Source organism: Exophiala viscosa (genome assembly GCF_022695815.1).
Source record: "Exophiala viscosa unplaced genomic scaffold EDD37scaffold_1, whole genome shotgun sequence".
Classification (NCBI taxonomy): domain Eukaryota; kingdom Fungi; phylum Ascomycota; class Eurotiomycetes; order Chaetothyriales; family Herpotrichiellaceae; genus Exophiala; species Exophiala viscosa.
The window spans coordinates 2,570,286-2,598,090 of NW_026944353.1; the positions used below are offsets into that span (position 1 = coordinate 2,570,286).

The 27,805-nt window shown below is 52.1% G+C and overlaps 10 protein-coding genes across 10 annotated transcripts; 3 read left to right on the forward strand and 7 right to left on the reverse strand.

Annotated features, from left to right (window-relative positions):
• The first annotated feature begins 924 nt into the window (after window positions 1-924).
• On the forward strand, window positions 925-3,414 carry EDD37DRAFT_48825 (permease for cytosine/purines, uracil, thiamine, allantoin-domain-containing protein). The gene is made up of 3 exons (XM_062813308.1): window positions 925-1,305; window positions 1,359-1,386; window positions 1,441-3,414. The coding sequence occupies exons 1-3, from the start codon at window positions 1,215-1,217 to the stop codon at window positions 3,191-3,193; spliced, it is 1,872 nt and encodes a 623-aa protein (XP_062675257.1). The 5' UTR covers window positions 925-1,214; the 3' UTR covers window positions 3,194-3,414.
• A 522-nt stretch (window positions 3,415-3,936) lies between these two features.
• Window positions 3,937-5,073, reverse strand: EDD37DRAFT_645127 (alpha-L-arabinofuranosidase II; the record flags this gene model as incomplete). The annotated part of the gene is made up of 1 exon (XM_062817604.1): window positions 3,937-5,073. The coding sequence occupies one exon, from the start codon at window positions 5,071-5,073 to the stop codon at window positions 3,937-3,939; it is 1,137 nt and encodes a 378-aa protein (XP_062675258.1).
• Window positions 5,074-5,341: 268 nt separating this feature from the next.
• EDD37DRAFT_616775 (Sfi1 spindle body protein-domain-containing protein) lies at window positions 5,342-7,296 on the reverse strand. The gene has a single exon (XM_062815686.1). The coding sequence runs from the start codon at window positions 7,238-7,240 to the stop codon at window positions 5,468-5,470; it is 1,773 nt and encodes a 590-aa protein (XP_062675259.1). The 5' UTR covers window positions 7,241-7,296; the 3' UTR covers window positions 5,342-5,467.
• On the reverse strand, window positions 7,293-9,488 carry EDD37DRAFT_48891 (uncharacterized protein). Its single transcript, XM_062813315.1, has one exon. It carries the CDS (start codon window positions 9,344-9,346, stop codon window positions 7,610-7,612), a length of 1,737 nt encoding a protein of 578 aa, XP_062675260.1. The 5' UTR covers window positions 9,347-9,488; the 3' UTR covers window positions 7,293-7,609.
• Window positions 9,489-10,668: 1,180 nt separating this feature from the next.
• EDD37DRAFT_48880 (uncharacterized protein) lies at window positions 10,669-12,407 on the forward strand. Its single transcript, XM_062813312.1, has 2 exons — window positions 10,669-12,253; window positions 12,351-12,407. Exon 1 carries the CDS (start codon window positions 10,817-10,819, stop codon window positions 12,113-12,115), a length of 1,299 nt encoding a protein of 432 aa, XP_062675261.1. The 5' UTR covers window positions 10,669-10,816; the 3' UTR covers window positions 12,116-12,253; window positions 12,351-12,407.
• A 555-nt stretch (window positions 12,408-12,962) lies between these two features.
• EDD37DRAFT_616779 (pyridoxine 4-dehydrogenase) lies at window positions 12,963-14,425 on the reverse strand. The gene has a single exon (XM_062815687.1). The coding sequence runs from the start codon at window positions 14,053-14,055 to the stop codon at window positions 13,021-13,023; it is 1,035 nt and encodes a 344-aa protein (XP_062675262.1). The 5' UTR covers window positions 14,056-14,425; the 3' UTR covers window positions 12,963-13,020.
• A 1,011-nt stretch (window positions 14,426-15,436) lies between these two features.
• On the reverse strand, window positions 15,437-16,760 carry EDD37DRAFT_604264 (cell differentiation family, Rcd1-like-domain-containing protein; the record flags this gene model as incomplete). The annotated part of the gene is made up of 3 exons (XM_062814722.1): window positions 15,437-15,614; window positions 15,665-16,094; window positions 16,148-16,760. The coding sequence occupies 3 exons, from the start codon at window positions 16,758-16,760 to the stop codon at window positions 15,437-15,439; spliced, it is 1,221 nt and encodes a 406-aa protein (XP_062675263.1).
• A 1,084-nt stretch (window positions 16,761-17,844) lies between these two features.
• Window positions 17,845-19,337, reverse strand: EDD37DRAFT_49014 (uncharacterized protein). Its single transcript, XM_062813326.1, has 2 exons — window positions 17,988-19,337; window positions 17,845-17,933 (listed from the first exon to the last, which is right to left on the reverse strand). The coding sequence occupies exons 1-2, from the start codon at window positions 19,126-19,128 to the stop codon at window positions 17,860-17,862; spliced, it is 1,215 nt and encodes a 404-aa protein (XP_062675264.1). The 5' UTR covers window positions 19,129-19,337; the 3' UTR covers window positions 17,845-17,859.
• A 2,252-nt stretch (window positions 19,338-21,589) lies between these two features.
• Window positions 21,590-22,559, reverse strand: EDD37DRAFT_655397 (S-adenosyl-L-methionine-dependent methyltransferase; the record flags this gene model as incomplete). The annotated part of the gene is made up of 3 exons (XM_062818757.1): window positions 21,590-21,735; window positions 21,831-22,038; window positions 22,134-22,559. 3 exons carry the CDS (start codon window positions 22,557-22,559, stop codon window positions 21,590-21,592), a joined length of 780 nt encoding a protein of 259 aa, XP_062675265.1.
• Window positions 22,560-24,245: 1,686 nt separating this feature from the next.
• EDD37DRAFT_645135 (uncharacterized protein) lies at window positions 24,246-24,996 on the forward strand (the record flags this gene model as incomplete). The annotated part of the gene is made up of 3 exons (XM_062817605.1): window positions 24,246-24,374; window positions 24,441-24,602; window positions 24,655-24,996. The coding sequence occupies 3 exons, from the start codon at window positions 24,246-24,248 to the stop codon at window positions 24,994-24,996; spliced, it is 633 nt and encodes a 210-aa protein (XP_062675266.1).
• Window positions 24,997-27,805: the final 2,809 nt, after the last annotated feature.

Sequence of the window (27,805 nt, forward strand, 5' to 3'; positions counted from 1 at the left end):
GGGGAAGCTGTGGTCTCAGATAGGTTGGCCTTAGGGCAAACTGTGTGCTGCCACTGCCTGCCAGGGAGCTGATACGACTCTCACGAGTAGTAGATAATTCGCGGAGGTCACCGTCTCACGCAGTGGCAGCTGCATGCAAGTCGCTACTACCAACCTTTTATGGATTGTCTTTGCGACAGACAGCCTTCTGGCTCGATCGAAAGCATGATAGTGTTCCGTGGCGTTGCGTTGGAAGATAAGTTAGTCATAATAATAATGATAGCAGATGTGCCAAAGTGATGTCGGAAGATGGTTGTTCCACCCATTTCCGGGGAGATGGATACCTGGTACTTGGTATTGGATTTGATCCCGGGCGGGCATTGGGCGGGCACAGCGGGCACATGCGGACTACTGTACTTAGGCATGGAACGTGTGGACTGTGGTTCTTTCCCCGGCATCCGGCGCCAATCCTGACAGGTCCAAAACACAGCGTGTTAATCCTTTACGCTACCTAACAAGCTAAGTATCATCCCACAGTGCTGACCCTGTCGTCGAAGGCAGATTACGCCTGAAAGATAAGACCTCCAAGGCTACGTTCGCGCAAGACGTGTCCCAGGAGGGAAGAAGCGCCCTCGATGTCAACACCCTCCCTTGAGGGTCCAATGAGATCTGGCATCTAGCTGGCCATCAACTGCTTGTTCGAGGTCCTTCTGCTCAAGATCTCGACTACATTGACTCGATCTCTGAACAATCTGACATCATGAAGGACTTGCTCGTCGCTAATCTTTTCCAATGGGCGCCGATGGATTTCTGATCAGCATGCCCGAAAGGCCTTTGACAAGGAGCGTAGGTAAAGAGCCTCGTTATCATACGTACATCACCGTGCACCTTATCATCCAGCCGCAACCACCATCCCTCGATTAGGCCAAAGCTAATTGACCGGACAACTTTCATTCGATGGCAGCTTGGACCTCCATCCATACAGATTCGAGCTTGACCCTTATCTAGCAGATCAGAACATGTGGATCGACAGTGGACACTGGGCTGCTCGCCACTATACCCTATATCGGTCGTATTACCCTGTCTCGAACGCATCATCCTCGCGCGACTAACCTTGTAGTGCTGCATGGCCTGACGTTCGCCTGGGAAAGAATATATTCCGGGGTCTTGTCCTCCCAAACACGTCCGAGATCTTACTTTCCTCAGAGATTGTTCCTGAGGATACCATCGTCAGGATGTCCAAGTACGTGACAAATTACATCCCTAGCGGCGCGACCGTCAAGGCGCGCGCTACCACGCTCAGCGCATGGGAGCTTCCCAAGCAAGGTAAGCAGAGGCGCCTTGCCATATTGTTATCAGGTGATTAACATCACGTCCAGATTCGGCTTTGGCGCCTCCAGAAGTATGGTAAGTCAACGAGATGCACGACTTCAACCTCTGACGAGGCTAACACCTTCATAGGACCAATGCTGATATGGACCCTGTGCCTCCAAAGTACCAGACTTGGACCCTCTGGACTTGGATGGCTTATTGGGCGACTGACACCATCAACCTGGGTACTTGGGAAACCGCCTCGTCCGTCATCGCCGTCGGCTTGAACTGGCGCGATGCTATTCCCATCATGGTTGTCGGTACCTCCTGCGTTGCTGTCCCTATGGTCCTCAACGGTGCTATCGGAGCGAAATTGCACATCCCCTTCTCGGTCATCGTCAGATCAAGCTTCGGTTACTACTTTGGTTACTTCTGCATCTTCTCCCGTTGTGTCCTGGCCTGTTTCTGGCTCGGTATCCAAGGCGCGAACGGTGCGCAGTGTATCACCATCATGCTTACTGCTATCTGGCCCTCTTATGCACACATCAAGAATCAACTTCCAACCAGTGCGGGCATTACCACTCAGGGTATGGTCAGCTACTTCTTGTTTTGGATCATTCAACTTCCCCTTCTTCTCATCCCACCCACCAGGCTTCGCTGGCTATTTCTCATCAAGCTTGTGGCTGCACCAGTGACCGCGCTCGCCACACTTGGCTGGATCGTTCACAAGGCGGGTGGTGGAGGTGCGATCTTCAGCCAACGAGAAACTGTCCACGGCAGCGCTCGAGCTTGGCTGTGGCTTTCGTGCATGTCTTCAGTGACTGGTAGCTGGGCGACATTGGCGTGCAACATCCCCGACTTCAGCCGTTATGCCCGGTCGTCAAAGGGCCAGTATGTCCAACTTCCCTTCCTGCCCGCCATCTTCACCGTCTGCGGCGTCATGGGAATTGTCACGACGTCTGCCTCGTACGTTGTTTACGGCACCTTTCTATGGAATCCACTCGATATCATCGACCATTGGTTGGGTAGCAAGGGTGGTCGCGCTGCCGCCTTCTTCGCCGCTCTTTCCTGGTACATTGCTCAAGTCGGCACCAATATCACCGCAAACAGTATCTCCGCTGCCAACGACATGACCGTGATGTGCCCCAGATTCATCAACATTAAGCGCGGATGCATCCTTGCCGCCATCATCGGTGGTTGGGTCATCGTGCCCTGGAAGATCTTGAGCTCTGCCTCGACGTTTTTGGCTTTCATGGGTGGTTATGCGGTTTTTTTGGCCCCCATGGCCGGAATCATTGCCTCGGACTACTGGATCGTCAAGCGCCAACATATTGATGTCCCAGCTTTGTATGACCCTAACGGTCGCTACAGGTACAATAGCACAGGCATTAACTGGCGTGCCCTGCTGGCGTTCTTGTGCGCCATTGGCCCTTGCTTGCCTGGTCTGGCTTACAGTATCAACGCTACCGGAACTCACATTTCGAGTGGCGCGAAGCATTTGTACACATTTGACTGGCTCTATGGATTTGTTACGAGCATTGTCATCTACTCTGTCACCAGCTTGATCTGGAAGCCCTCGGCTACCCTTGTGTCCAAGACGGTCTATGGCGTCCCACAAGACCCTGTCGATGAGGAACAATATGCGGAGAAGTACGATGAAAGGGTGCTCAGGCGGGACAGCCTCGTGGGTGACCCGAAAGGGTTCTCCAATGTAGGTGGCATTGACAGCATGGCGAGTGCCCTGAAACTCCGAAAGAGTGTTGATGAGACTGCCAGGGACAGCGTTGAGGTGAGGCGGAGTCAGGCTCAGCAAGGGGGTCAAGGTCCTCATGCGCCTGGTACCGTTCCTTCTCATCTCCGAGGCGTTGACCAGGAACTTATATACGAGAAGGTGGTGGTTTAGACACAACTAAGCACGAAATGATGAACGGGTAGTGTGTCATGATATGGTGAAGGAAGATTGTAATCAAGAGAGATCAAACGACGATACCCGTGGATGTACCTAGGTACCTCTACAAGGCAGCGGATAAGGGAGTTAGGAAAAGGAGTCCTCCAACCACACCTTCATAAGGTGTTTGACGTCAAATCAGGTACTATTTTAGCAACTACTGCCACTTCTTCTTTATCGATCGACGAGATCTTTCGGTGACAGTGCCGAGTTCAACAGAGGAGTAAGATAAGCGACGGAAAACCGAACGATTGACAACGTCATGAACTCGCCCGGAATACGAGGCTGGCTTTTGCAGAAAGTGTTAGGACTCGGCGCTTATCTGTAATCGCCTCTTGGCTTCACTGCAAGGATGATCTATGTCCACTGATCTGTTGTACCGTCCTCGGTGAAGGTGGGTCGTCGGTCTGCGCGACCTCTCTGTCTATCTAGCGTCGCAATACTTTGTGGGTGTTGCTGTGCCGTGTCCCTTCTTCCGTTTCCAGCCTTGCGCCGATTACTTGACACGAAGTCTTTTCGTCGAAAATATGATCGACAACCGTCTCCTCTCGGATGCCATAGAGCCTCTTGTGTGCTATCGAAGGCGTGTCATCGCTCCGCGTGACCTTTCGTATGTCAGCGTTGAATCTATGCACTGGTGATATGCTGGACTGGAGTCTATCTTCCATTCTTCCTATCCAATTCTAGCGTGCAGATCATCACGACGAGAAATCCCTGGCCTTTTTCATGAGCGTATTCCCAAACTGCTGAAACACATGTCTTCCCTGCTGTTGCTGTTGCTGTTGCTGTTGCTGTTGTGGATATTGCGTCGTATTACCCGGATACTGGTTCTGGCTCGGAGGTGATTGCTGTTGAAACCTCTGCAGTTGTGATTGCGGCTGAGGTTGTGGTCGATTCGGCGTAGTCACCAGCGAGCAACACAAAGTTTGCGCCTGGGGCTGAAAACAACTCGGGTGAAGACACAACACCCTTGCCTTGCGATTATTCCAGCCCTCATTATCGCGCTCAGTGGCATGGTATATACAATACACTTTCTCGTCGTTTGTAATGAAACTCGCGTGTCCCGGTCCAAATGGCCCGCCTAGACCTTTGTGGCTGACGAGCAGTGGGACAGGCCGTTTCCACCAGGAGTCTGGGTTCAGTGGGTTTCCACCGAGGAATTGAAGTAGACCGAGGGTATAATCGCTTGTCCAGCTTCCGTTGGCGCTATATACGATGCCCTGGAACCCAGGTGTGGAAAGCCATGTGGGCCCTTCGTTGACGCCGCGGCGGCCCCCTTCCGGTCTTTCCCAGGGGAGTCCGGCGCGCGATATGCATACTTGTGAACCGCGGAGTACGGTCTCAGGGGTTGCAAGTTCGACAAGGAAGAGATCTTGCTGTGTGTCGGAAAAGTCGCCGAGTGGCCAGCTTGAGTAGCATGCGTAAAGTCTTTGGTTGAGGGTGAAGACTGTGAGATCGATGTTCCAGTGGTCTGGGAGGCCGTCGAGTTCGCCTATGAAAGACCACCCCTCCGGATCCATTGGGTCGGTGCTGGCGGAGCGTAGCAGGACGGTCCGGTGCGATGGGTTGCCTTGGCCTGGGTGTGCGGCGCATAGGTACACGTACCATGTGCCGTTGAGGTAATGAAGTTCTGGAGCCCAGAGGTCGCAGGACCAGGGTGTGCCGGGTTGGGGACGCCACGCGATGGTCTTGGACGCGCCTCTAAAATTTTCCATTGAGGGAGATGACCAGATCTCGACGCGGTCCCCGGCTGTGAAAGTTAGGTAGTAGGTGTTATTGTGGTAGAGCATCCATGGGTCTGGCGTGTCGGTGTCGCAGATTGGAGTGTTGGACATTGTGGCGAGGTTGATGTGAGCATCTATGTATTGTCTTGATTGGGATCGAGAAGGAGATGATGAACTGTAGTCGCTGCTGCTAATGTAGGTACAAGTATTGGTACTGGTAGAGTGTAGTAGTACGTCGTACGTAGTCTGCCAAGTAGATATCATGGACGCTGAAGCTTGACATGTTGGCGGCACTACCCGCAGCGTCATGATCGAAGCTTGTTTATAATGGCATACAATGGGTGGAGGCCGCTGTTTACAAGGGACAGAATCTCAGAGATGGATATTGACTTGAAGAGAGGGTGCTCTTCATATTCATATTATTGTACAGCTCTATTGTGTTCATGTTGGGTATCACTATCATGTCATGGCTCGTAGCTCATTGCTCGTGGAAGTCGTCACAGCACTATTCGTCATCCTCCGTTTCCTCAACCACACGGCCATCGGTACCAAATAGCCCAGCTGCCGGGGTGTAAGCGGGTGTGGTCGATGCCAACAGCTGGCTCCTCCTTGCGGCAGGCGTCGCCGGTACCAGATGCTCCTCTCGACCTTCTTCGTCCTCGTCCTGCTTTGGCACGGCTCTTCTCCACCGCTGCAGAAAACCCCAAGCCCTTTTCCTCTCATTCCTTTGGTACACAACGTCGGCATCCTCCTCCAGTCTCCTTGCCCTGAAGGCCATGTTCCGCCAGCTCCGCAAGACAGAAACCGCATAGCTAGCGGCTCTTGTGGCGCGATATTCATCGGCTCTTTCCTGATTCTCGAGGATCTGTCTGGTAGGGTAGAGCCAGTTGGAGCCAAATATTTGTAAGCGGTCGATGAGATTTCTGTTGTAGAAGTCGTCGGCTTGCTGATTTGCTTGCTGAATCTGCTGAGTCCTGTTGTACATGGTGACGATCGCGCCATGCGCCATCCGTTGTGCATTTTCCGCATCTTTTCGTGCCCGGAATTCGTCGGCGGCCATCCTCATTGCGCGGATTTGAGCTGTCTTTTGACGCCAGATATTGAGAGCTGCTCGTGCGATATTCATTTTTACAACCTTCCTCATCCTTTTGTATGCAGCGTCGTACAGAGCATACTTCCTACGCCGGACAATCTCTCTCCAGCGGCGGCCGTATTTGAAGGTCAGCATATGTTCACGGGCTTGCACGACCTGCTCTTCTTCTTTCTTGGTTCTAGCCTTGGCTCGCCATTTGTTGAGGGCATGTTTGAGTGCAAAGTAATCTGCAGCTGCATCTGCTTTCCGTTCGTCGAATCGTTGTTGTTCCATCTGTGCCAACCATCTGTTAAGGACTCTGCGAGCGAGATTGCCCTCATAAACCAGGACTGCTTGTTGCTCTGCTTGTTTGATTTGCTCTCTTTTTGCTCCCATCTTTCCAAGTGTATTTCGCACGGCCTGGCGATTCCGAAAATCGTCAGCGACCGCTTCCATCTCTGTGATGTCCCTTGTCTTCTCCCGCCACGCGTCCATCGCCTTTTGGGCTAGTCTTTCGCTTCGAACACGTGTAAACAGGCTTTCTCGTGCCGCTAGGGTCCAATGCTTGAGTGCATTGGCTGCATCTTTCTGGGCACGAAACTCGTCCGCTAGCCTTTCCTGGTCTTTGATATTGCGGTATGTATTGACCCAATGAGTTAGAGCCTTCCTTGCCAGATTGCGATTGTAGACTAAATCTGCCAGCGCGTTCATTTGGGGATCCTCATAGTCTTCGTAAGCCTTCTGCTCGACCTCGACTTTTGCCTGCACTTTCGCTCTCCAGAGTTCGAGTGCTTGCGATGCTAATTTGCGGTTGTCTAAAGCTACGGCTTGTTGCCACAAGGGATCATTTTCATCGACGGACTCGATGGAGGCCTCTGAGCGCGCCACCCCACCGTCGGTAGTCGTGCCATCTGTGGTGAGAACGATGTTCGCCTCTTGTAAAACGTCCAGGAATTTTTCATTTAGAGGAATATCAGGGTCGGTATCGAGGAGGTCGAGTAACCATTTTATGCATGGCTCGTTCGTGTCGGCTAGCTGGCGTTTTTCTTCCCAGTATGCTGTGAGATAAGCATGGTTAACATTGGCCGATGTAAGGTCGAGTTGGTCTTGCTCAAGGTTGAGTAGCACGCGATACAGCCGGTCAATGTCTTCGTGTGAAAAGCGCTGAATGTCAGACACGAACCGTGTCTGCTCTTCGGGAGTCATGGTGATGGGAGAACGTCGCCATGGCACTGTGGTGTTGGGAGGAAAGTGAATCGGAATGCCCGCACTTGATTCATTTTTGATTTACGCGTCTTGCACGCGCATTTACGATGAGCGCGAGATCACGTGATCCAAATCGTCCTACATCTTTTCAACGTTACCGACCAGGCAAGCACCATCAAGATCCTGATTACACAGGCAATTGGCAATGGAGTGGTCGTGCACCTAACACTGACGAACTGTCGCATATTACTTGAGGCGCCCGAGCTGCAAGTACAATGCTGGAGCGGGTTAGCTTCGCAACACGTCTCAGTGGCAACGGTGATAATTTATGGTTTACGCTGGATGCTTCCCTAGGGACACCGAAATAGTTCAGAGCTTTGGTGCTGGTGCTTCCGGGGGCTCCAGGATGCTTTCCAGAACGTGCTTGAACTCCTCTGCAAGCTCTGGATCAATGCCGCATCCATCGTAGCTGACGCCGAATCGAATACAATCCTGGTCGCCAACGACACCAACGAGAAATTCACCATCCCTTGCTCTCACACTTGTATCGAGCTTACGAAAGTCTGCCACGACATCCACACCCGGTGGTAGACGACTCGTATCATGTTTACCGGATGACAGGATGGAACCCCGTGCCCCAACAGAACTCACGCCGCAGGTGGCCAGTGTGGCGGAGGTCTTTGCAGGATAACCACCTTGGATATCCCAACCACGCTTTCTCTCTGGCCGACTCCTCGTCTCGCGACGTTCCATTGTAGCTAGATATAGCAGCGGGAATAACTGTGTAGGACTTTTGGAACCCATATGAATTTCTTCTTCCAGACTCCTCGGACGTTTCTGGTACTGCCGTAATTGTCGTGTTGCTTGCTTGCCCAGCAATTTCAATCTTCCTTCCAAATCGAGATCACTTGGTAGGAAGGGTAATGTGACGCCGTCGCTGAAGGCAAGCATGAGACTGTCTTCTTTACCCGTCGTTGAGGTGCCGTGGATGAATGGTCGTGGATTGATGGGGAAAGAGCCTACAAAGGGCAATCGCTGATCAGCGGAGACGTTAGGATTGCGTCTCTCCTCAAAAAGCATCATGACTATCGCTACCAAAGCGAAGGAACCACTTCCGATGCTGATTTTGGCTCTTCGACATATCTCTGCCAATCTGCGGGTTGCAGCAGGGCTCAGATTTGCACGAATGCGGTAGCTGTTTAGTGGTGGTAACCGGCTGTAGTCGATGACCTTAGAATATCTGGGGCTCAAAGCTACCGCCTTGTCCAAAGGCACCTTGCGCCGAAGTGGATTTTGAAAAGATGCAGGAGGTGGATTGCGTGTGTGCCGAAGTATGCGAGACAACAGCCACGACCATCGTTGTTTCGCAACATTGCCTTGCATGGGTGGGTATAAAGACTCTTGTGCTGGCGGTAATCGTCCTACCGCAGAAGTTCTGCAGATGTGACTCGCATGAGACGTTAGTTGCTGTGATGATGTGTTCAAAAGATCCACGAAATGGGATATCCATCGTGCTGATGAGAGGCCGTCCGTGATTTCATGTGCAGCGATCAAGACAAGGTCGAGCTGGCAAACACCACGTCCGTCCGACTTGACTGGAAGCACGTATAGCCTGCCAAGTGCTTCAGAGGCATCGAGACATCGACTCGAGTTCTGAGTGTGGACGAAGAACTCGTCAGCGTCGACTTCATCGTAATGGTCTTCGAGAAACCTAGCGTGCTTCGTCGCCTCAGCCAGCATCTCTTTGGGTGTTGACACCGCCTGGAGTAGGAAAAGTCGGTCTTCCGGCGCATATTCCGGGTTTCTGATCCCAATGTCCTTCGCATCAATGACCTTGGCTGAAAGTAGAACATGCTCTTGTCGCAGAACACTCCACGCCAGCAGAATACGTTCTTTCAAGCTCTCAACAGACAGGGAGGTCTTCAGCTCGACCCGCAAATGGATGGTCAAGTCTGCTCTCCCTTCGAAGTCGCAGCCATCGATATCGAAGAATGTCTCCACGACGCCGATCCGGCGAAAGTATGAAAGCCTGCCATTTGTGGTGATATTGTGCCAGTTATGCCGGTCAGTGGCGTAGCTTTCCAACCAGCCTGGCGACGGGGACATTGGTTCCACCCGAGGGCACTGTGTGCGTGTATGTCTCGAGTAGGCCACCTACTCAATTACCTGGTGCAAGTCACCCAGGTCCGTGAGACTGGCACAAATTTCTTTTCATGACTTGAAGCAAAATGCCAATGGCGTTGCACGGATGACGATCAAGACGATCTGCTGCTCCGCATTCCCGACTCATGTAGGACTGTCCATGTTGACGGTAATGATTCATCATGGGCCGCACAAAGCCTGAGAAACTCTCAGGGCATAGCCGAGGCTGAGTCGCAAGTAATTTCGGAGATGCTACCCGACAGCCACGTTGCTCTTCAATCTCTCTTTGGACGTCCATCCTCTTTCTTCCCTATGTATATTCCTTGCAGGGCGGCGAGAAGCAGCCTGGGTAAGTACGTCAAGCTGCTTGACCATTTCTGCGGCCTTGCTTTTCTCGTGGACCAAGTGTTTACGTTTTGTCAAAGTGTCGCCTTTATGGTCGCTGCTGGTGGACTTCCAGCCGTGGGCTCAACTCAAGTAGGAAGTTCGGCTCTGAAAGATGAGCATTGGGGGACTTCGCGGCGAGAGGTCAAGGAGTAGGACTGTGTCAGCAAGGGCACCGATGGATCTTGAATGGACTTGCGACGTGAATGAGGACGCGGCCCTGCGTGAAGGTGATTGATGTTCTCGAGTACTTCCACTCATTGAGCCGCTGTCAACGTTTTCTTTGGTAGGATTCGTGTCGCAGTTGAGGTGGCAAACCGTGAAGATACTGCTAAAGACACAGATGATGTCACAAGAATCGAGAACAAGCTGTGCAGTCGCAAGAGAGCCGATTCTTCTTTCTTGATCTCTGTTCACCAACGTCACTGGCAATCCTCAAATTCGAACTCCAGGGAGCTCGACCATGCCTCCTACCTCTGCGCATTTTTCGTCAGTTGTTGGATCTCTGTATCTTGCAGGATCACAAACAATGCTTGCGATTCGCAACTGCGCCACCGTACTCCTCCGCTGTGGATCTGATCTGGAAGAGATGCTTCATCTTCCTCATGGCATGAGCCCACCACTCCCCAGGGCCCAAACCTGGCGTAAGTTTCAGGTCTGCATCTGCGTACGTGTCCTGCTGTTTCTAGCAGATTTCAGCTGCATCCGACCGTCCAGGTTCGAAAGATCAATGAAAGTCCGGGTTGATGCCTAACTGATGCCTTACTTGACGAACGTCATACCGGTGATCGTGAAACTCAATCAGGACGGATGTCAACAAAGCATTTTGATGCCTTCACCTTGTCGCCCCTTGATCTAGGACTTCCATTTGAGATCGAGAGCTCGAAAAAATGCGCGTAAATCACGTCCCAATGCGTTCGTTATGCCTGCGAAACATGGACCTTGTCGCCTCAAAAATGCATCCAGGATCAAAGAAACGGGCTATGATCAGGGGCAAGGCTGAAGAGGTTGATCTCAACGCGAGCGGTGGAACCAGCGTGCACCGCGTTCATGAACAAAACACCTGCTCCCCCCCCCAGGAATCCTCTCTTTTTCTTCTCTCCATACGAAGACGCTTTCACGACACTTGACAGACATTTGGGTGCTTGCACGATGTCCTCATTCACTACAAGCTCTTCGTACTGTAGCCCTGCGTCCTCTGGGCGTTGGGCTACAGAAGGTCTGTACTCTGACACCTCCTCTGACAAGCTGAACTACGTGGCAGGTGATTTTAACAGGTCACCGACGCGTTCCACAAACTCAATCTTCGGATATCCTCCCTCCCTCCTCTCCCACATCTCCCCTCCCTCCCCCCGTTCAAGACGACAACCGACTCTCCGTACTCCGATAGTCCGATCCTCGCTTAACGGTCCTTGGCTTCGAGCCGCCGAGTCCCCCAGACGTCGGCGTCAGTCACCGATCGAGCGCCCATCACCGACCCCCGGGCCTGTCCCGTTTCACTATCGACGAGCGCCGAGTGTAGAGTCCCCGTGCCGCATGCCAAGTGTCTCTCCCCTTCCTCTGGTCGAGTCACCGCCTCCTTTGCCAAAACTCAAGGCGTTCTCCCGTTGGACTGGTCTACATGTATCTGCCCTTCACCCTGGTCCGACAGTCCCACCGAAGCCACAGCATGCTCCTAGGCTTCGTCAGACATTCTCCCCTCGGTGTTGGCGTTGGTCCCCAAGTCCTCCTCGACTGAGAGTAAAGGCGTTCCCCCAGGCTGGTCCACATGTGTCTATCCACCACCCAGGCCCGACAATCCCACGAGTGCCAGAGATCTCTACTCGGCTTCGTCAGGCATTCCCTCCTGAGGTTTGGAAGTCCATGCGCAGCCCTCCTCCTCGACCCAGAATCAAGGCGTTCTCCAGAGCCGGTTCGCGCTTTCCCTCACGGGCAGTTCTCCCTTGTCCTACGGTGGCCCCCTCAAAGGCATCTCCACGTCGTCAGCCAATCACTCCACGACAGCCTTCGCCACCAACGGACACCAGCGCACCGGCACCCACCACTGCTCGCCAAGGCGTACGTCGCGTACGCATCAGTGGTCGACAACGCCTCAGTCGGACCGGCACCTCGACAACACCCTCGGCGACATCCAGCAGCCAAGGAGACTTCGACCCAGATGCAGCTTTCGTTGACGACTCATCTGTTCTCGAATCTCCAATTCCGGATTCGCCAACTGTCACTGTCATCAGCTCCCGCACCCAGCCAAACATGGCATTGGACTCCACCCCAGGGTTCTTTGCTCGTTGCGGACAGATTCTTGACACGACAGTCACAAAGGTGCTCGGTTGGGTTCGTTCCTGGTTCTAGACACGACCTTCTGGAGAGACACTTTTCATGGCATGCGGTATGGGCAATGTGAAGGGTGGAGGAGAGAGATGATTCTCTGTTGTTGTGGTGTGTGGTGGCGTGGTGTGTGGTGGTGTGTGGTGTGTGGTTGTATGGTGTGTGGTGTGTGGTGGTGTGTGGTGTGTGGTTGTGTGGTTGTGTGGTGTGTGGTTGTGTGGTGTGTGGTTGTGTGGTGTGTGGTTGTGTGGTGTGTGGTTGTGTGGTGGTGATGGTCTGAGTTGTTTCCGACTCTCAAAGACAACAAGCACGGCGTCAAGTCACAGACCTACAACGTCTGAACGCCAAGGGTATTGGGGAGTACCACGTTTTCCATTGGCTTGTTGTTCTGGAGAGGAGGACCAACATCACGACAGTACACGATTGAAGACACGTGCCATAGTGCGTTTGCAGACCCGTCACATCTGCATCGCCGCTGAGTGTTGGGAGGCACTTGGTCGAAATAGGTGGTTCATGAATGTCGACGACGTGTACGGTGTTCAGATGGGAGGTGCGGAAGCCGAACTTGGGCAGTGAGCGAAGTTCTGGGCTTGAGATCCGACTGTGGTGAAGGCTTTTTGGGGTGCAGTGATACTTGCGATGGGATCAGCTTTCGTTGGCCATCGACGCTGTTCATTTTGGACGCCGAAGAACTGCGGGATCTGGTGGGAGTTGTGATGTCAGGAGGCTGAAGGGCCGGTTTTTTGTGAGGAATGAGCTAAATCTGCGAACATCTGCGAAAGTCTGCGTCTGCGTACGACGGACTAGTGAACATCTAACGTACGGGGCCACCTCGATCGTGGTTGGCAAGAAATTCATTTGAAAAAAAAAGTGTCCATGTTTCTCGTGATCATTGTGGTATATGTGAGCTGAAACACGACTCAACTATCTCAGCCTTCGGCATGTGCCATACCCGCCTTGGGATATCGATCACCCTTGACCGGATTCTTCTTGAGAATGTCAGCAATCTCCTTCATTTCCGCGTCGCTTAGATCCACGAGCTTCGAGTTCTCGACCACTCTTTCCGGTCTCGTCGCTCCAGGAATCGGAATGATAGTACCCAACTTGAGCTCCTGGCCATCTTCATTCGTGATAGTCCTGCCACTCAACCCTCTGACCCACGCCAGCGCAATCTGACCCCTCGTCACGCCCTTTTCCTTTGCGAGTTTCGCCACCTCCTCGACAATGCGGTTATTATGCTCGAGTACATCGTCCTGGTACTTGGGATAATGCCTCCTCATATCGCCCTCGGGTAGATCCGAGTTCTTGCGGATAATATTGTCGCCTGCCAAAGCTCCTCTGCCCAGAGGACTGTACGCGACGATCGGGATGTTTAGTTTCGCGCATGTCGCGGCGACTCCATTCCTCAAGATATCCGTGGACCACAGCGACAATTCGACCTCGACGGCGGCGATGGGGTGAATGGCAGCGGCGCGTTCGATGGTACTGGCTTTGACTTCGGACAGGCCTATGCCTCCTATTTTACCTTCCTTGACGAGTTCCGCTAGAGCTTTGATGGTGGTCTCGATGGGCACATTGTGGTCGACACGAGCGCATTCGAAGATGTCGATTGTTTTCGTGCCGTTGAGGACTTTGAGACAGTCTTCGACGCTGCGGCGTACGTTTGCGGCTGAGCCGTCGGGTTGCATCTGACCTGGGACCAGTCCGCCTTTGATCGAGAGGACGATTTTGTCTGCTTGTTCTGGGTGTTGCGTGAAGTATTCATTGAGTAGATGGCAGGAGTGTCGGTCTGGTTTGCCGTATAATTCGCCTCCGTTCCAGAAGGTGGCGCCGTGCTCGAAGGCGGTTGACATGGCTTTGTAGCTTTCTTCGGCGGGTTGGGGTTGTGGGCGCCAGGTCAGACCCATTAGGCCGTAGCCTATTGGGCCCACGGGCTTCAAGACCAAAGTGACATTGTTGGCCATGGTCGTTGGGAGACTGGGTTGATGGAAGTGTCGAAAGCCAAGGAAGTGATGCTGCAATACCGACTGGACGACCTGGGGCCAGGGGTCACTGATGCTTGTACAAAGGGAGCTGGCGCTGGATACTGTATGATAAGTTGGATCGCAAAACTGGATAGAACTGCCGATAGCCTCTTGAAGGGTCAACCAGGGATGGATATCTTCGAATGTTCGCTATGCGAAAGGAGTGTGTGGTTTCTCGAGTCTCTGGCAGATTTTCTCTAGTCAAGTGTCTCATGCAGAATCTCGAGCTTCCCCATCCAGAGAAAGAGGCGTAGAAAATATATGGGCAGCATCAAGTGCCGACGATCGAGTATTTCTCATGATGTCAAAATGCGGCCAATCATGGTCCCTGAATTGGACCTTCTCTGGCAGGCCAATTGGACGGATATCACGGCTTCCGGAGATAAGAAAAAGGCCGTCTACTCAATTGGAGCACTTTTGCTGCATCATACTGTAAGGATCTATATATGGAGTATGATTGTGCATCAGCTTCGATTACTGCTCGTCTAAGTACAATTAGGTGCTATGGTATGTTCTGTATCGTGTTTGTTTAAGATGAGAAACAAGAAAATTCCGCATGCTATGGAGTACATATACTGTCGTTTAAACAGTCCGCTAGCCGACCACACCTGCAAACCGTCCACGGGCATATAGACGATCGAATAGTTCCGCCGCAATCCCGCCCAGTGACAGCTCATGTTGTCTTTGCCGCTGCATGTCAAAGGCCTCGCTGGTATGCAGTGTTCTCTGCCCGTCCGTCGTTATTCAAAATGTTCCCAACCCTACCGTTGCGCCTCCATATACCGTCACCGTCAGTGACAGAGTCATAATGTTGTAGCGTTCAACTGATTCGACTGTCCCCACCAGAAATTAGAAGAAATGACAATCACCAAAGCACAAACGTCAATAGAAGACTTTTTTTCTTCCCAAACCCCAATCCACATTGGGTGAATTATTCCCTGAACCTTCGCATCTTGATACATGGTTTTCGCTGTCGAGCAAAAGACTCCGTTCGCGCCTGTGGTGACTTGGAATCCCGAAGAATAATAACGTGGATCGATCTGGTTGCCTGTTGAACAGTCCAGAGGGTCCCATGGGTATATCTCTATGTTGGTGGAGATGGCATGCGTGAAGAAAGAAAGTCGGTCAAACTTCAATATCCCCCTTGACCCTGGGTTCATACTATACCCACTTTGTCGTCAGTCGCCGGTCGCAATGCTGGAGGAAAGAAAAAAGATTCGTCACTCCTTCGAGAGTCCTTTGAGAAGTATCCTCCGTCAAGGACTTCAACATCGAACGTAGTTGAATGTGTAGGCCTCCAGGACTCAAAAGACCGCGAACACTACTCAAATTGGTCGTTTTGTGTGTCGGTGACGGTGTCGCTAAGGTTGATGAGCAGCTGGGCAAGGCATCGTTTTGTGGCGGCATCGTCGCGCAGCACGTTGGAAAACGTGGCATCTCGAAGAGGCTCCGGAAGACACTGTCGAAGGGCTTGGCGAGCGCGATTATTGTCGCTCAACCTATTCAACAGTCAGTCACGGTTCCATGGACGATTCGAGGACGACCTTACCTGAGAAAGCATCGAACAACGTGCTTCAGCAGACGGACGGTCTGTGTTTCCACCAAGCCAATGACCATGTTGCTCAAAACAGTACCAACAGCATAGAACCTCTCGTAGGTGGCACATATATAGCCGAGGCCAGTATCATCCAGTAGGATCTTCTGCACGATGAAAATGGCCACCGTTTTCGACAATTCACTGCCTGTTTCCATGATGCGCAGACATAGAGGTATGATTTCAGTGGTTAAGAGAAAAGTGATTGTGGGAGACGAATTGTTCGTATTCCCTGGTGTTCCGACCGAGTTGATTGAAACACTCGCAGAGGGTTCGTTCTTGACCAGGGCACCAATCACGCCCAAAGAAGTGAGTCGGAGATACTCGAACGGTCTCGATTTCGATGTTGTGTTGAGGAAAGGATAGAGAAATAGTGGAATGTGCGCTGCCGGTCTTGTCAGTATGTCTGATGCGAGCGCACACGTATACTTGACTCACCGTTCAAGAATAAGCCGCGAGTCTCGTTGTGGCTTGCTACGCATTGCAACAAAGCCAAAGCGTTGCAGACACGGTTGCTGGCAGCGGCTGTAAGTTGACTCGGATTCAGTAGTGGGTAGACGGAAATGATCTCCTGGAGCAAACTGGTCATGACACCAAAACTGTGCCAAAGGACCAGAGCGAGCTCGGGAACTTGTTCCCTCTTCTTGCTCAGTTCCATCAACGCTCCCTCACGTCGATTCGGATCCATCAATTCTGCCACCCATTGTAAAACTTTGCGATTCTCTTCTGAAAGCTGCTGTTCCATCCCAGGGGACCCTCGATCATTCATGGCTCCGAGGGAGGCACCCATAGAACTTTGCGCGTTGTCGCCCGAAGACTGCCGGTTGTTGGCTTGACTGTGGGAAGAATTATGATTTTGATTCATCGCGATCCGACTGTAGTGTTGCTGTTGAGCGGCGGCTGCTGCAGCTGCAGCGGCTTGCGCCTGAGCTTGCTGTTGTCCATGGTTCAGATTCTGATGACCTTGCTGAGGACCATTGTGCTGCCACGCCGACTGGTCGTGCTGGACGTACTGTTGCTGGTGCGAGTAAAGATGCTGCGTCTGAAGCATGATGTGCGGTGTGTCGGTCCGTGTCACGTAGCACTCATCCTCGGGTCAAAGTGAAGGTAGTAGGTATACTCGAGGACAGGACCGTGAGACAGATCGACGTAGAGGCGAGTTAAGATGAGAATGAATTCAGATGAGACTCGATATTCGTATTCGGAGAAAGACAAAGACAGGAAAGCAGGATAAAGCGGGGAGGTCTGAGAGGACGGGTTGGCCCCCCTGCGGTTCGGTTCTGATGAAGAATCGAAGTTCGAGGACTCTCGGGTTCTGATTGCTTGGCGTCGAAAGGCGTCTTCGGGGGGCCAATGCTTGGATCGAGGCCCCTATAGGTTGGATCTAGAGGATGAATCAGAGAGCCTGCAGGCAACCCTAATTGGCGACTTTGATTCTCCTCTTCCCGGGGTTGTGACTAATACACCTGAACGAACGATTTGCCGCGTTTCGAGCGTCACTCTGATCTTGTTCAAACAAGTTATTCAGCGTGCAGGAATAAGCGCAGATGAAAGGACAGAGAGGGATCAGTGACATTTATATTATCGTCCTTCTCGGAATTGCGCCCACGGTATGTCGAAGTCTGTGCGCTATGCACAAACACTCTGGGAAAAGTGGCACCGTCTGACTGCCGTTGCTCTTCGAATTCACAAAGATATTGTTCCTTATTGTCATTCCGGAGACCTTCGCATACAAAGATACAGCTTTAGCTCTTGACAGAGGTACAGGGCATCAACTCTACCATACAGCGCCATCGTCTTACTGTCGAGGCGTCTGCTGTTATGAACCTGCTTGACTCCGAACTTCTGTCGTCGATGTACGCCCTGTCAGACGGTACCACTTTTTCTGGAAACTGGCTCGCCGTCAAACCAAATGGGAAGGCCAGGTGGTCAAGGTGCCATCTTCATTTATTAGAGTATTGTACATGCTCTGAGAATGTCCATGTTTGGAACACCATATACAAGATCTCAAGGACTCCCCCTCCAATCTGTACACTATCCCTTTCTCAGTATGCCCTCGCCGCAGAATGTGGGCCCTATCCATCCATGTCTATCAAGACCCATGGAATGCATGCTCGCTAACAAAGATCAAAAATGAAGTGTGGCCGTGGCTACCGCCTAGACCTGGATCTGGAGGCAGATCTACCTGTTCGTCTTGTGCGTCGGTCTGAGGAACTCTCTGCGCCTGCGAATAAGTCAGCATATGATCAAGGCATTGATCAGGCAGGAGTTGACTTACTGGAATACATGTAATCCGTGTAATAAGCGCTGTCGTAGCTCACATCGCTCTTGTCGTCCCTGCGATTCCGTCTCTTCAATCCGAGCCAGAGGGCTAGCGAGCCTACTCCAGCCGCAAGCCAGCCGGCAGTGGGAATACCACCGATGCCACTGGTCCTCTTTTCTTCCACAACTTCGGTTCGCGAGGGTCTTTGCTGACCAAACCAAGTTCTTCCTCCTTGTCGGTCCCTGTGTGAATGTCTTTCGTAGATGACCTCTTCTTCTCTAGTTCGTCGCTTTCGAGAGCCCAAACCGAATATGCTCAGCAAGCCATCAATCAACCCCTTGGCGCACCAACAAGCGCATAACAGCAGCAGGATGATGATACCAATAATAACACCAATGACAATGCCGGCGATGGCACCGCCACTCAACCCGCCGCCAGAACTGGTTGACGAACCATATATTATGCTCCCGCTCGAGCTGACAGGTGTGACGAATCCTTGCGTCGTGGTCGTAGTCCCGGTTGCGGCGGTCGTGGTCCCGCTTCCGGATGCCGTCACAGTTCCAGTAGAAGTGATTGTAACGAGAGAATCGCTCGTAGGCCGAAGTGCTGCGCTAGCCGTGTTGGTAGCAGTGGCCGTGTTGGTGATAACGGTGGTGACTGTGTAGAGACTGGTATAATACGAATTTGCAGAACTGTCTCCACCTACATCAACACAGCTTCCCGAGGATTCGCAGTATTGGCCTGATGAACAACACGTATTACCACATGAAGTCTCGCCAAGCGAGTAAGAACAACTCGATGTGCTGCCAGCAGTGGTGGTAGCCACGTATGAGCTGAACGTCTCGGTGACGGTCTTCAGGTCGGTTTGAACGTAGGTGGTTGTATAGTACTGCCATGCCCCTGTGGCAGCTGCACCGACTGTCGTCGTGGTAGAAGCTCCGCATTGTGCTTGGTTGTTGGAATCTGTGTAGCAGACTTCATCTGAATCGCAGCACAGTTGGTCGTAGTAGCCACAAGGATTCGAGCATCTTTTGCGAACATCTTGGAGGTCGTCGAAGCTGCGTAGAAGATCGGGGAGGATGGATGCGGCAACGTTTCGCGCGAGGAGAGCCGCAAGAAGGATGGTAAGGGAGGGAGGCATCTCGTGTAGACGCATCTTGACCGGCACAGACCAGGTGTTGGGTCAGCAAACAGTCAATGCGAGGTGTATCCGTGCGTTATCTGTGCATTGGATCTTGTTGGTATTTTTGTTGTTGGTGTTTTGTATCACTGAACCACCACTACCACCACCACCACCAAAAGACTTCGAAATAAGATATGATATCGTCCTGGATGAAAACGATGCACTGGAGAGAACAAACAATGGAACAGAGGATAGTCGAGAACAGAATTGGGCGTCGAGGCAGAAGAGCGACGGCTTTTTGCGCGGGCTGAGGTCGAATGTACCAGCCTCCTCCTGCCACCGGAATTTCTCGCGTAGGTGACGATGAAATCAGCAACCAAATTGCGACCCTCAATTAGTGAAACAGAGGGCTGGGATACAGCGATAGAATCATTGAGGACTCACTCACTCGATCATAGGTAAACTTGCATCAACATACGTTGTCCTCTCGAACCAGAAAGCTGCGGTGTATTTGGACTGCACTGTTGGGCTGCCCGAAAGCTGCAGCTGCACCTGCAGGTGCGGAACGAAAATTCACCAGTCATATCGCACTGTTCCTCTGCCTCGGTTTCTAGAATCGTCATCGACATAGTCTCCTCAGCGAGTTCATGGAGCCCCGGATGTTGAGCTGATGCCACGGGAGTCCTTCGCCAGAATGTTGCTCACAACATACCCAAATGTTTCAAATCTCGTAGACAGCTTCGTTCCTGTTCACCGGCGCCTCATCATTTCCAGCCACACCTAATAAGCTGTGGCTGACTAATCGGAAAACCCTCTTCAGGATACCCACTGTTACGATCACGTGCCAGATCTACCCAACCTCGCTGGTCATTCACTTTTGATTCAGTTTCTTACCACTCGTTGTTCCTCACCCTTTCGGAGAATGAAACAGCGCCGTAGCAACCTCCTTTGAGAGGAAACCTCATCAAGTGCACAAAGATGTTCTTGCGACGATCTCATCGTATGGTCGCTGATTGCAGCTGCGAGCTGAGTTCAACAAGAGCGCGGCGGCCGACAACTTCGTGCAAACCCGCCCTCGTCTTTGCTTTGTCTGATCATTCTCACCGAGCCACGTGTGACCTCTTATGCTGACTCAAGAAATTTTCAATGGCGAAGTCAGCACCCTCCTTGACTAATACTTCTCCAACGGTCTGGCAATGTACACTGACGTCAACATCAAGCGTATACTCCTGATGTGGGCATGGGCTGTCTGGGGATTTCTGGGTCACACGAGTGGCCTGATAGTCTCGAGCAGTCTCAAAGCCAGTTGCCCAGACCCTACAACATAATCATCGCTTCTGCCGCACTCCTAGAGCCACGTGTCACAGCCGGAAAATTCCATCTAAGGAAGGGCACGAATTGCGGTTCTTTTAACGTTACACAGTCGCTCACGACAAGGGTAGGCTATCATAAGGAATTGACCAGTCCGAAACGACCGTCGCCAATCTGCGATGGAAACATAATCAGGCTTGCAAATACCAGTCAGCTGTTACCAGGCCAATAACACCCCAGCGGCTCGATAGACGATGTATCAGTACGCCTGAACTCGGCTGAGGCCCTGCAAGTGCCTTCATGTTACGCCCCGCATACAACGATGTATGACGAGCGATACATCTCTACACCCTCCCAGCGATACCCCTGACTGTTACGGTAAAGCCCTCTTTACCTCCAGGACTCCCAGTGGCTCAATGTACGTTGAGTGCAACGTTGCTTCCCGGCCGGCTGTCGCATGTGGAGGTTGAATGTGCTTTACGTATTTGCCTTGGGAATCCAAAGGCCACCTGTGACTATGCAACGTTACTGGGGTGGAGCCCATAATGCTCCTCAACGAGCAGGAAATGACAAGCCCACCAGGGGTTTGTCATGTGAGCCAGCATTGCGGTCCAGGGCCGCAGGATCATGCACGACATCGTGCCCGTGTGTGACAGCGGAGTCAACGGTCAGGCGTGTGCGTGCAGATGATATCCCTCGTGGTTGTTTCTGGAAGACTTCGGCATAGGTGCTCACGTTCCACGGCACCCCCAGCCTGTTGCCTTGTTCGGAAGGCAATCCTCATCAGTCTCTGAGAGGGAGTATCTCCGGATGTCTCGCCCCAAATAGCTCGGGAAGGCTTGCAATCGTACCCAGGTACGGCAGCCTCCGACAGTTGTTTGTCTCCTAGGCTGCTGGTACTTTTGCAGCTGGAGGGTCTCCTTTATCCAAGGTTTTCGATCTGCACTAGTTTACCTACTGAAGAGCCAAACAACGCCCCACCAGTTGGCTGTTTTTCCGTGCCACGATACTCATACCATACGATCTCGGTAAGAGCAATATCATTCGACTTGTTCACAGTACAGTGACACCAAATCTTGGAGTCCGTTTCTACCTCTTGCTTCATGGCTCCATCTATCATGTATGGTCTTTGCATTTCCGGTGTCTATGATCCAGCGGCAGCGTGTCACTTGGGGTCTCCTATTTACTTTTGGACGAGGATTTCTCCTTGAAGCATGGCCAAGCTTGCATCATCCCTCTCCGCCCACTCTTCCCAAGCCTTGGCCATTGCTTCAAAATCATCCTCAGTACCTAGGCCGAACTTTAGGGCCTTCTCGCTCAAAGAACCCCCTCTGAGAGGGACACACAAACCCTGGGCTATGCACGGACACAATGATCAGAGCCACGTTCGAATGCACGAGGTGCAGAAGAGTGATGCAACTTACAACAGACTTTCTTCTCGCTCGGTGTGCTGTATGACGATGTACTATAGCTGAGCGTGATTTGGCTTCGCTCGGCACCGGCCTTGAGGGCCCAAGACAGCAACTGTCGGCCTGCCTTTGGGTCACCACCGCCGGCACTCATAAGGCCTGCCATGAATTTATGGAACTTGGACAGCTCGGGAAGTTCGGGCCAGACGCACTCCGTCTCGTACTACATATCGTCAGAAAGTTGTGTCGGTAAAACCTGGGACAAACCGCAAGACTCGTGTTCCAATGGCACAGTCTTTCGCGAGGAAGAATACTTACGTCGCCCTCACGAGCCGCGACGATGCCGCCTCGCTTTGTTACCCGGAGCATTTCACGCAGCGCATCCCAGGGGGTGCCAATGTGGATGAGCACCTGATGACAAAAGGTGATGTCAAATGTCTCGTCGTCGAAGGGCAGCTTGTAGACACTGCCCTGATGGAAGTCGATGTTCTTGACGCCAGCCCCTTCAGCGGCAGCTCGTGCCCGTGGCAAGATGTTGGGGTTGACGTCGACGCCGGTAACGTGGCCATCTGGGACGAGCTTGGCGAAACTCACAGAGATTGTGCCTGAGCCAGCACCGACGTCTAAAAGCGTCAACCGAGGGTTGGATTCTTTCATAGATTGCAGCTTGGGCAGCAAATAGGCAGCGCTGTTTTCGGCAGTCCGCACATCGTGGAGGACCGACGTACTCTTGAGCGACGTCATTATCAGCACTTGTGTAGTTCAACTTGACCTCGGCCGTCAGGTAGTCAATCGAATCGTCCGGGAAGATGCTCTGGAGGACGATCTGGAGCGACCATGTCTCGAAAATGCGGAATCTTGCACGGATGATCCGTAAGGATACGCTAATCGCGCGCCTTGGCTCGCAGCCCTACCTAGTTTGAGACGCTGAGACAAGACCAAAGCGTTTCTATGTCAAAAATGCGGTGTCGAGAAGGGTTCAGGTTGTCCAGTGCAACAGCAGCACCGTTCATCGGCGAATATGCGGCATTGTGGTTCTATACCATCGCAGACCAAACAGTGGTGTTTAGAGGTGTAGTTTTTCGGGGTAATGATACTGGGATCTAGCCAGCTTCAGGACCATCAGAACGTAGTAAGGTAAGTACTGTACGGAGTTGCAGACCATGTGGGATAGTAATTCGTAGTACGGTAATTGCCGTAGTATTTTGGACTTGTCACCACACCTATACGATTTCCGAAGGAGGCACCTATAAAATGAACATATTGCCGCCTAAATGAAAGGAAATGAGTTTCGTCTATTTAACCGGGCATTGACTCTGGGCGAAGGGTACCACCGCTTCAAGAACTGTAGTGCAGGCTCCCTAGGCTAGGGGGCTTTCGACATGCCTAAACCTCGGTGCTGGCTCACTAGGCTTAATTTCGCAACCACAGTACCTTTCGTCACCACGAGGTTATGCCGATTCCAAAGTAGCCTCCTGAACCTACCTGGTACTCTTCTGTGAAAATCAGAAAAAGGTTGATGCATAGTTTGCACCACGACATCATGACGTATGAAGTCCACAGCAGTATACTAGCAATGTATACATTTTTGACTCTTGCAGCCGGTCATGGAAACGTTAAGCCGCAGGAAGTTGACGTAGTGCGCTGGTACTGTAGCACCAAGGGGACCGCGCATTCCCTGTCCTTAAAGTGGCCTGGTAAGTGTTCAATGCCTATTCCATTTCCCGGGGCCTTCATGTATCATTGAGCCGCAAGCGACACTCACAGTCTTTCTCACATGTCCGTCCGAACCTTTACCAAAAGCGGCCCTCTCTTACTCTTATGTCGATTGGTGCTCCGTACCGATAGGATGTACGGTATGTAAGGGATAAGGGTTCCAAGAGGCTTCGGCATTGCTGCCAAGCTACTCTAGCTGCAGCAGTGATCAAGCCACTTTCTATATCTCTAGGACTGGCTTCGGACTGTGATGAGGACGCATGAGGTTTCGGCTGACTGATGAACCGTATTCCGCCCGTCCAGCCTGCACAGTGAGCAACCACGCTAGCCTGGGATGTCTTCGTGTTGACAGGGGATTTGGATGCTTAGTGCGCCTGCTACTTCTGGAATAGTCAGGAAGGATGTCCTCCCCACTGCAGTCAAGCACGGCCGGTTACGAAGCAGGATTTCGACGGCCAAAGGCACGCGTTCGGTTGACCTCGACCAAGATGTCCCATTCGCAGGTTCTATACAATTGCCAGAAATCTGGCATACCGTCTATCTCTCGCCTCGATCTAGCCTCGTGCAGTTCCCATATCGTATAAGATATGCCATTTGTCCACCGCCGATCACCTTTGCAATCCATACATTCTTCAATGTGAACCACCAAATTTACATCTCTACAACAATACTCTCAAGCACCAAAGACCTTCCCAGTATACCTTCGCCATCACTATGACCGACTTCCATCCCGTCAATGGCTGGGACCAGCAACAAGGCACCTTCTCCCCAATTGACCCTGCCTTCCCATGGGACTTCAACGGCATCCAGTCGCCAAAGACTATGGTCAGCCATTACAATGATGTAAGCTCATCCTCGACTGCTTCGTCTTCTTCTTCAAATCTCTGTCGTACTGATAACTCACTCAAGCTCCTACAACGCGCCGCCAACTTCTACGCCACGCTAGACCACTCCTATGACAATATGTCATCATCAGGCTCCGACAGCTCCTACAGAACGACACCCGAGCGTCGGGTGTCGTCTGGCAGCGTCATTACCCAGGTGAAGAACTCAATCCCCGACAAGATCGAGGTATGTTGGTCTGCTAATCCCGCGCGGCCATCCATACTAACCCCACCGACAGAGGAGGCGGGAACAGAATCGTTCGTCACAGCGTGCTTACCGAGAGCGCAAGGAGCGACACCAAAAGGAGCTCGAAGAGCAGATTCTACAGTGGCAACAGAAGCACCAGAAATTGTCACATTCATACTCACAACAAACCGAGGAAGTAACTCGACTACAGGCGCAGATCGAACAACTCAGCGGCGAGATATCGAATCTCCAAACCAGCATTCCTACATTGTGCGGTTCTGTGTGCCAATCTCCACAAGAATTCGACCTGGTCCCCTTCTTCAACACGGACGCAATGAGCCCTCAGTCCAGCCTGCGATTACCGAACGCCTACCCCACAGCAAGAACGAATTGAGTACTAGAAATGTTCCTTGGGCGGTTCACCCTGACACTATTTTTGCTGCTTGCATCGGGAAGCTTGGGGATGAGGGCGTTGTAGGCGAGTTATGGTTCTCGCAGCTTTTGGGCAGGATTTGCTTTACAAGGATCGCATGTGTCTTGAACCTGGCAGTGGACGTTTCACAGCCTTCCGCAGCGCACTAGCTACGAAAGTCATGGCAGCCGCATCAAGTGGTTGGAGTACAGTATAATCAATATGGCCATCAGGCCGGAATCTGCAAGCACTTCTTTGCCGATCATCTCGGGATCGTGCCTTTGAGTTCTGGACCGACCTGGAACACCACAGTAATGGAGTGTGCAATATCGCCCAAGCCCGCTTCCAGGGGAAGGGTCTGGACGATCAGAAGCAGGGTTCTGCTCCTTGATCGCCTCAGACTTGAGTGAGGGGCTTTGGGGTCTTACCTAAGGCAGCCAAGGCATGTTGAATATTGTCTCGAAAGGATCCCAGCAGGCTTGACCCTTTACCAACGTGCAGTCCTCCATATACGGCTTGAGACAGCAGATGGCTGTTCTCAATGTCGACTGAACCTTCCAGTGCTGTTCTTGCTCGCTCCTGCCACCGTCATACTCACGGCAAACTCTCTGTGTCGGTCGGCTCTTCATAGCCGCAGATCGGCTAGGCAGTGTTCGAGGTGAGGTTCAGCTACATCAACCTGTCAGGGAGCCCGAAGGTGTGCTGCACAGACGTCCCGTCAATATCTCGCCAATACGCTATTCGCATAGCCCAATACTGGAAGGGGAATTGGGTCCAGTCAGATCTGCCAACAGCAACGCAGACGTCTGGTATACAGGGTAACGCCTGATACGGATGCTATTCAGGCCAGCCCAGCGATATCTCGTGCGCTCCGACGGCCTAACAGCACGGATCTTCAATTCAGTGGCCACAACTCTTGTGCACAGGAGGCTGATTCATCCACCTTGTGTAAATCTTAATCAAATCTCTCGCCCAGACAATTGTGGTATCATCAATGTCACGGTCGCTTTGTTGTCCGAAGGAGACGATTATCTAGCAAGAGAGCGCGATTGCCACCTTGGAGGTGGGGGATAGCGAATCACTGACTAGTTACCCCTGCGAGCCTCGTAAATCTCCCACGTTGCGCAGCTCTCAGGCTTTCTTTGTCTTGTCCGAGAGACAAAGAAAGGTTAAGGTTCGACGTGGAATATGCATCTCCTTCAGGGAACTGTACTCCACCCCCATTGCAGGTCTCCGTTGTCTGTGCCGCTGTCGCTATGCCCGGAGAGGCTCAAGTCTAGGCTTTGGGAACTTTAACCCTTCTTGCAAAGCCCCGGGTTTCATATCCCTGTGACCTGCATCAACCCTGTATGGTGCGCTCTTGCTAACCGAAGCCAATCCGCAGTGGGAATCTGCACTACAGCTTCACCTGCATAAAACCGTTTGTCCTCTTCAATAGCTCGCACATCTTCGGAGGGACCATCGATAACGATAGCATAGACGAACCTGTTCCAGACTTATTGCACCCATCAACTGTCTGGGACGCTTACATACGCACTCACGAGTTCTGGATATCCCTGTGCAGGTGGCTAACCTGTCTGCAGCCACTGGGCCACTTCTTGCCCACACTTTGCTCACTGCCGATTCCTGTCGATCGAACTTGGGATGATGAGATAATACGACACAATATAACAGATCTGCTAGCGGATCATGCCGGTCGTTGGTGTCGCCTTGATCTAGAAGTCTTCGAAACGGTAATTGAAACATGCCTTTCGTGGAATCTCTCCGGGGGATGACCAACATGAAGTTGAAGGAATCACCGTCATTGGCCCAATGCACCACCATAGACGCTGGCAGGCGGCGTTATCAATACGATAAGTGTAATTGCAGTTCATGTGGCCTTCCTGCAAGCACGCATTCATCCGAGACGACCACCAGCATCACGCGAAAGACTGCTGATGACCTTACCTTCGCTTCGTTGCCAACATTGAGGAAAATGTCTTCCGTGGTACAGCTCCGAAACAGCACCACGAACTGAATAGCTATGCGGCAGGAGCTGGGTCATCCTTCCTGTCAAAGCAATTCGCTTCTTCAGACTATGATCGCGATTGGTTAGTTGCGAAATGGGGTCACCGACGCCTGACCTCCTGCTGCCCTCTGACGGTCCCCGTTGCGAACAGCGTCTTGGAGCCTGGAACTGCAACCGCAACCTGCCCTAACGACTATACCATGTTACAGCAAGTGGCGACACAGCTGGGCATCACTGATTCACTACTTCATACGTTGTTGGCAGATTCTATGTTGCTGCACCCCCATCCATCGAATCCTATGACTGCAACGTCCGATTATATCCGCATAAACTATATCACGATACTGTGACTTCAGGTATGACACGGTATTATCCACGATCATACATGAACAAACATCCCTAGCTATCTTGTCCTGCAGCGATTTCCGCGCTGGCCCAAATGCCGATGTAGGGAAGTTCTTTCGATTGCATCAAACCCCAGTGACGGCATGCTTGGCCGCGGGTATCGAGCAGATCAAGAAGGCTGCAGTGAAAGCAATGAATGTCGGCATGAATCATGGTAAGGTTCAGCACGAGAGTCCCAGTGGTGTGATACTTGACGACTTCAAAACCTTGACACCGAGTACGACGACTCTGGAGCCTTCGTGACCATTGCCGCAGCACGCAAGCCGCAAAAGACCAGGTGCGTTCATGACGTGGTGCGCCCATGCTGTCTATCAGAGGCAGGATGCATGTCTGCAACACCACCGTAGGTCCTCCACACCTGAAACTCTCCGTATGGCG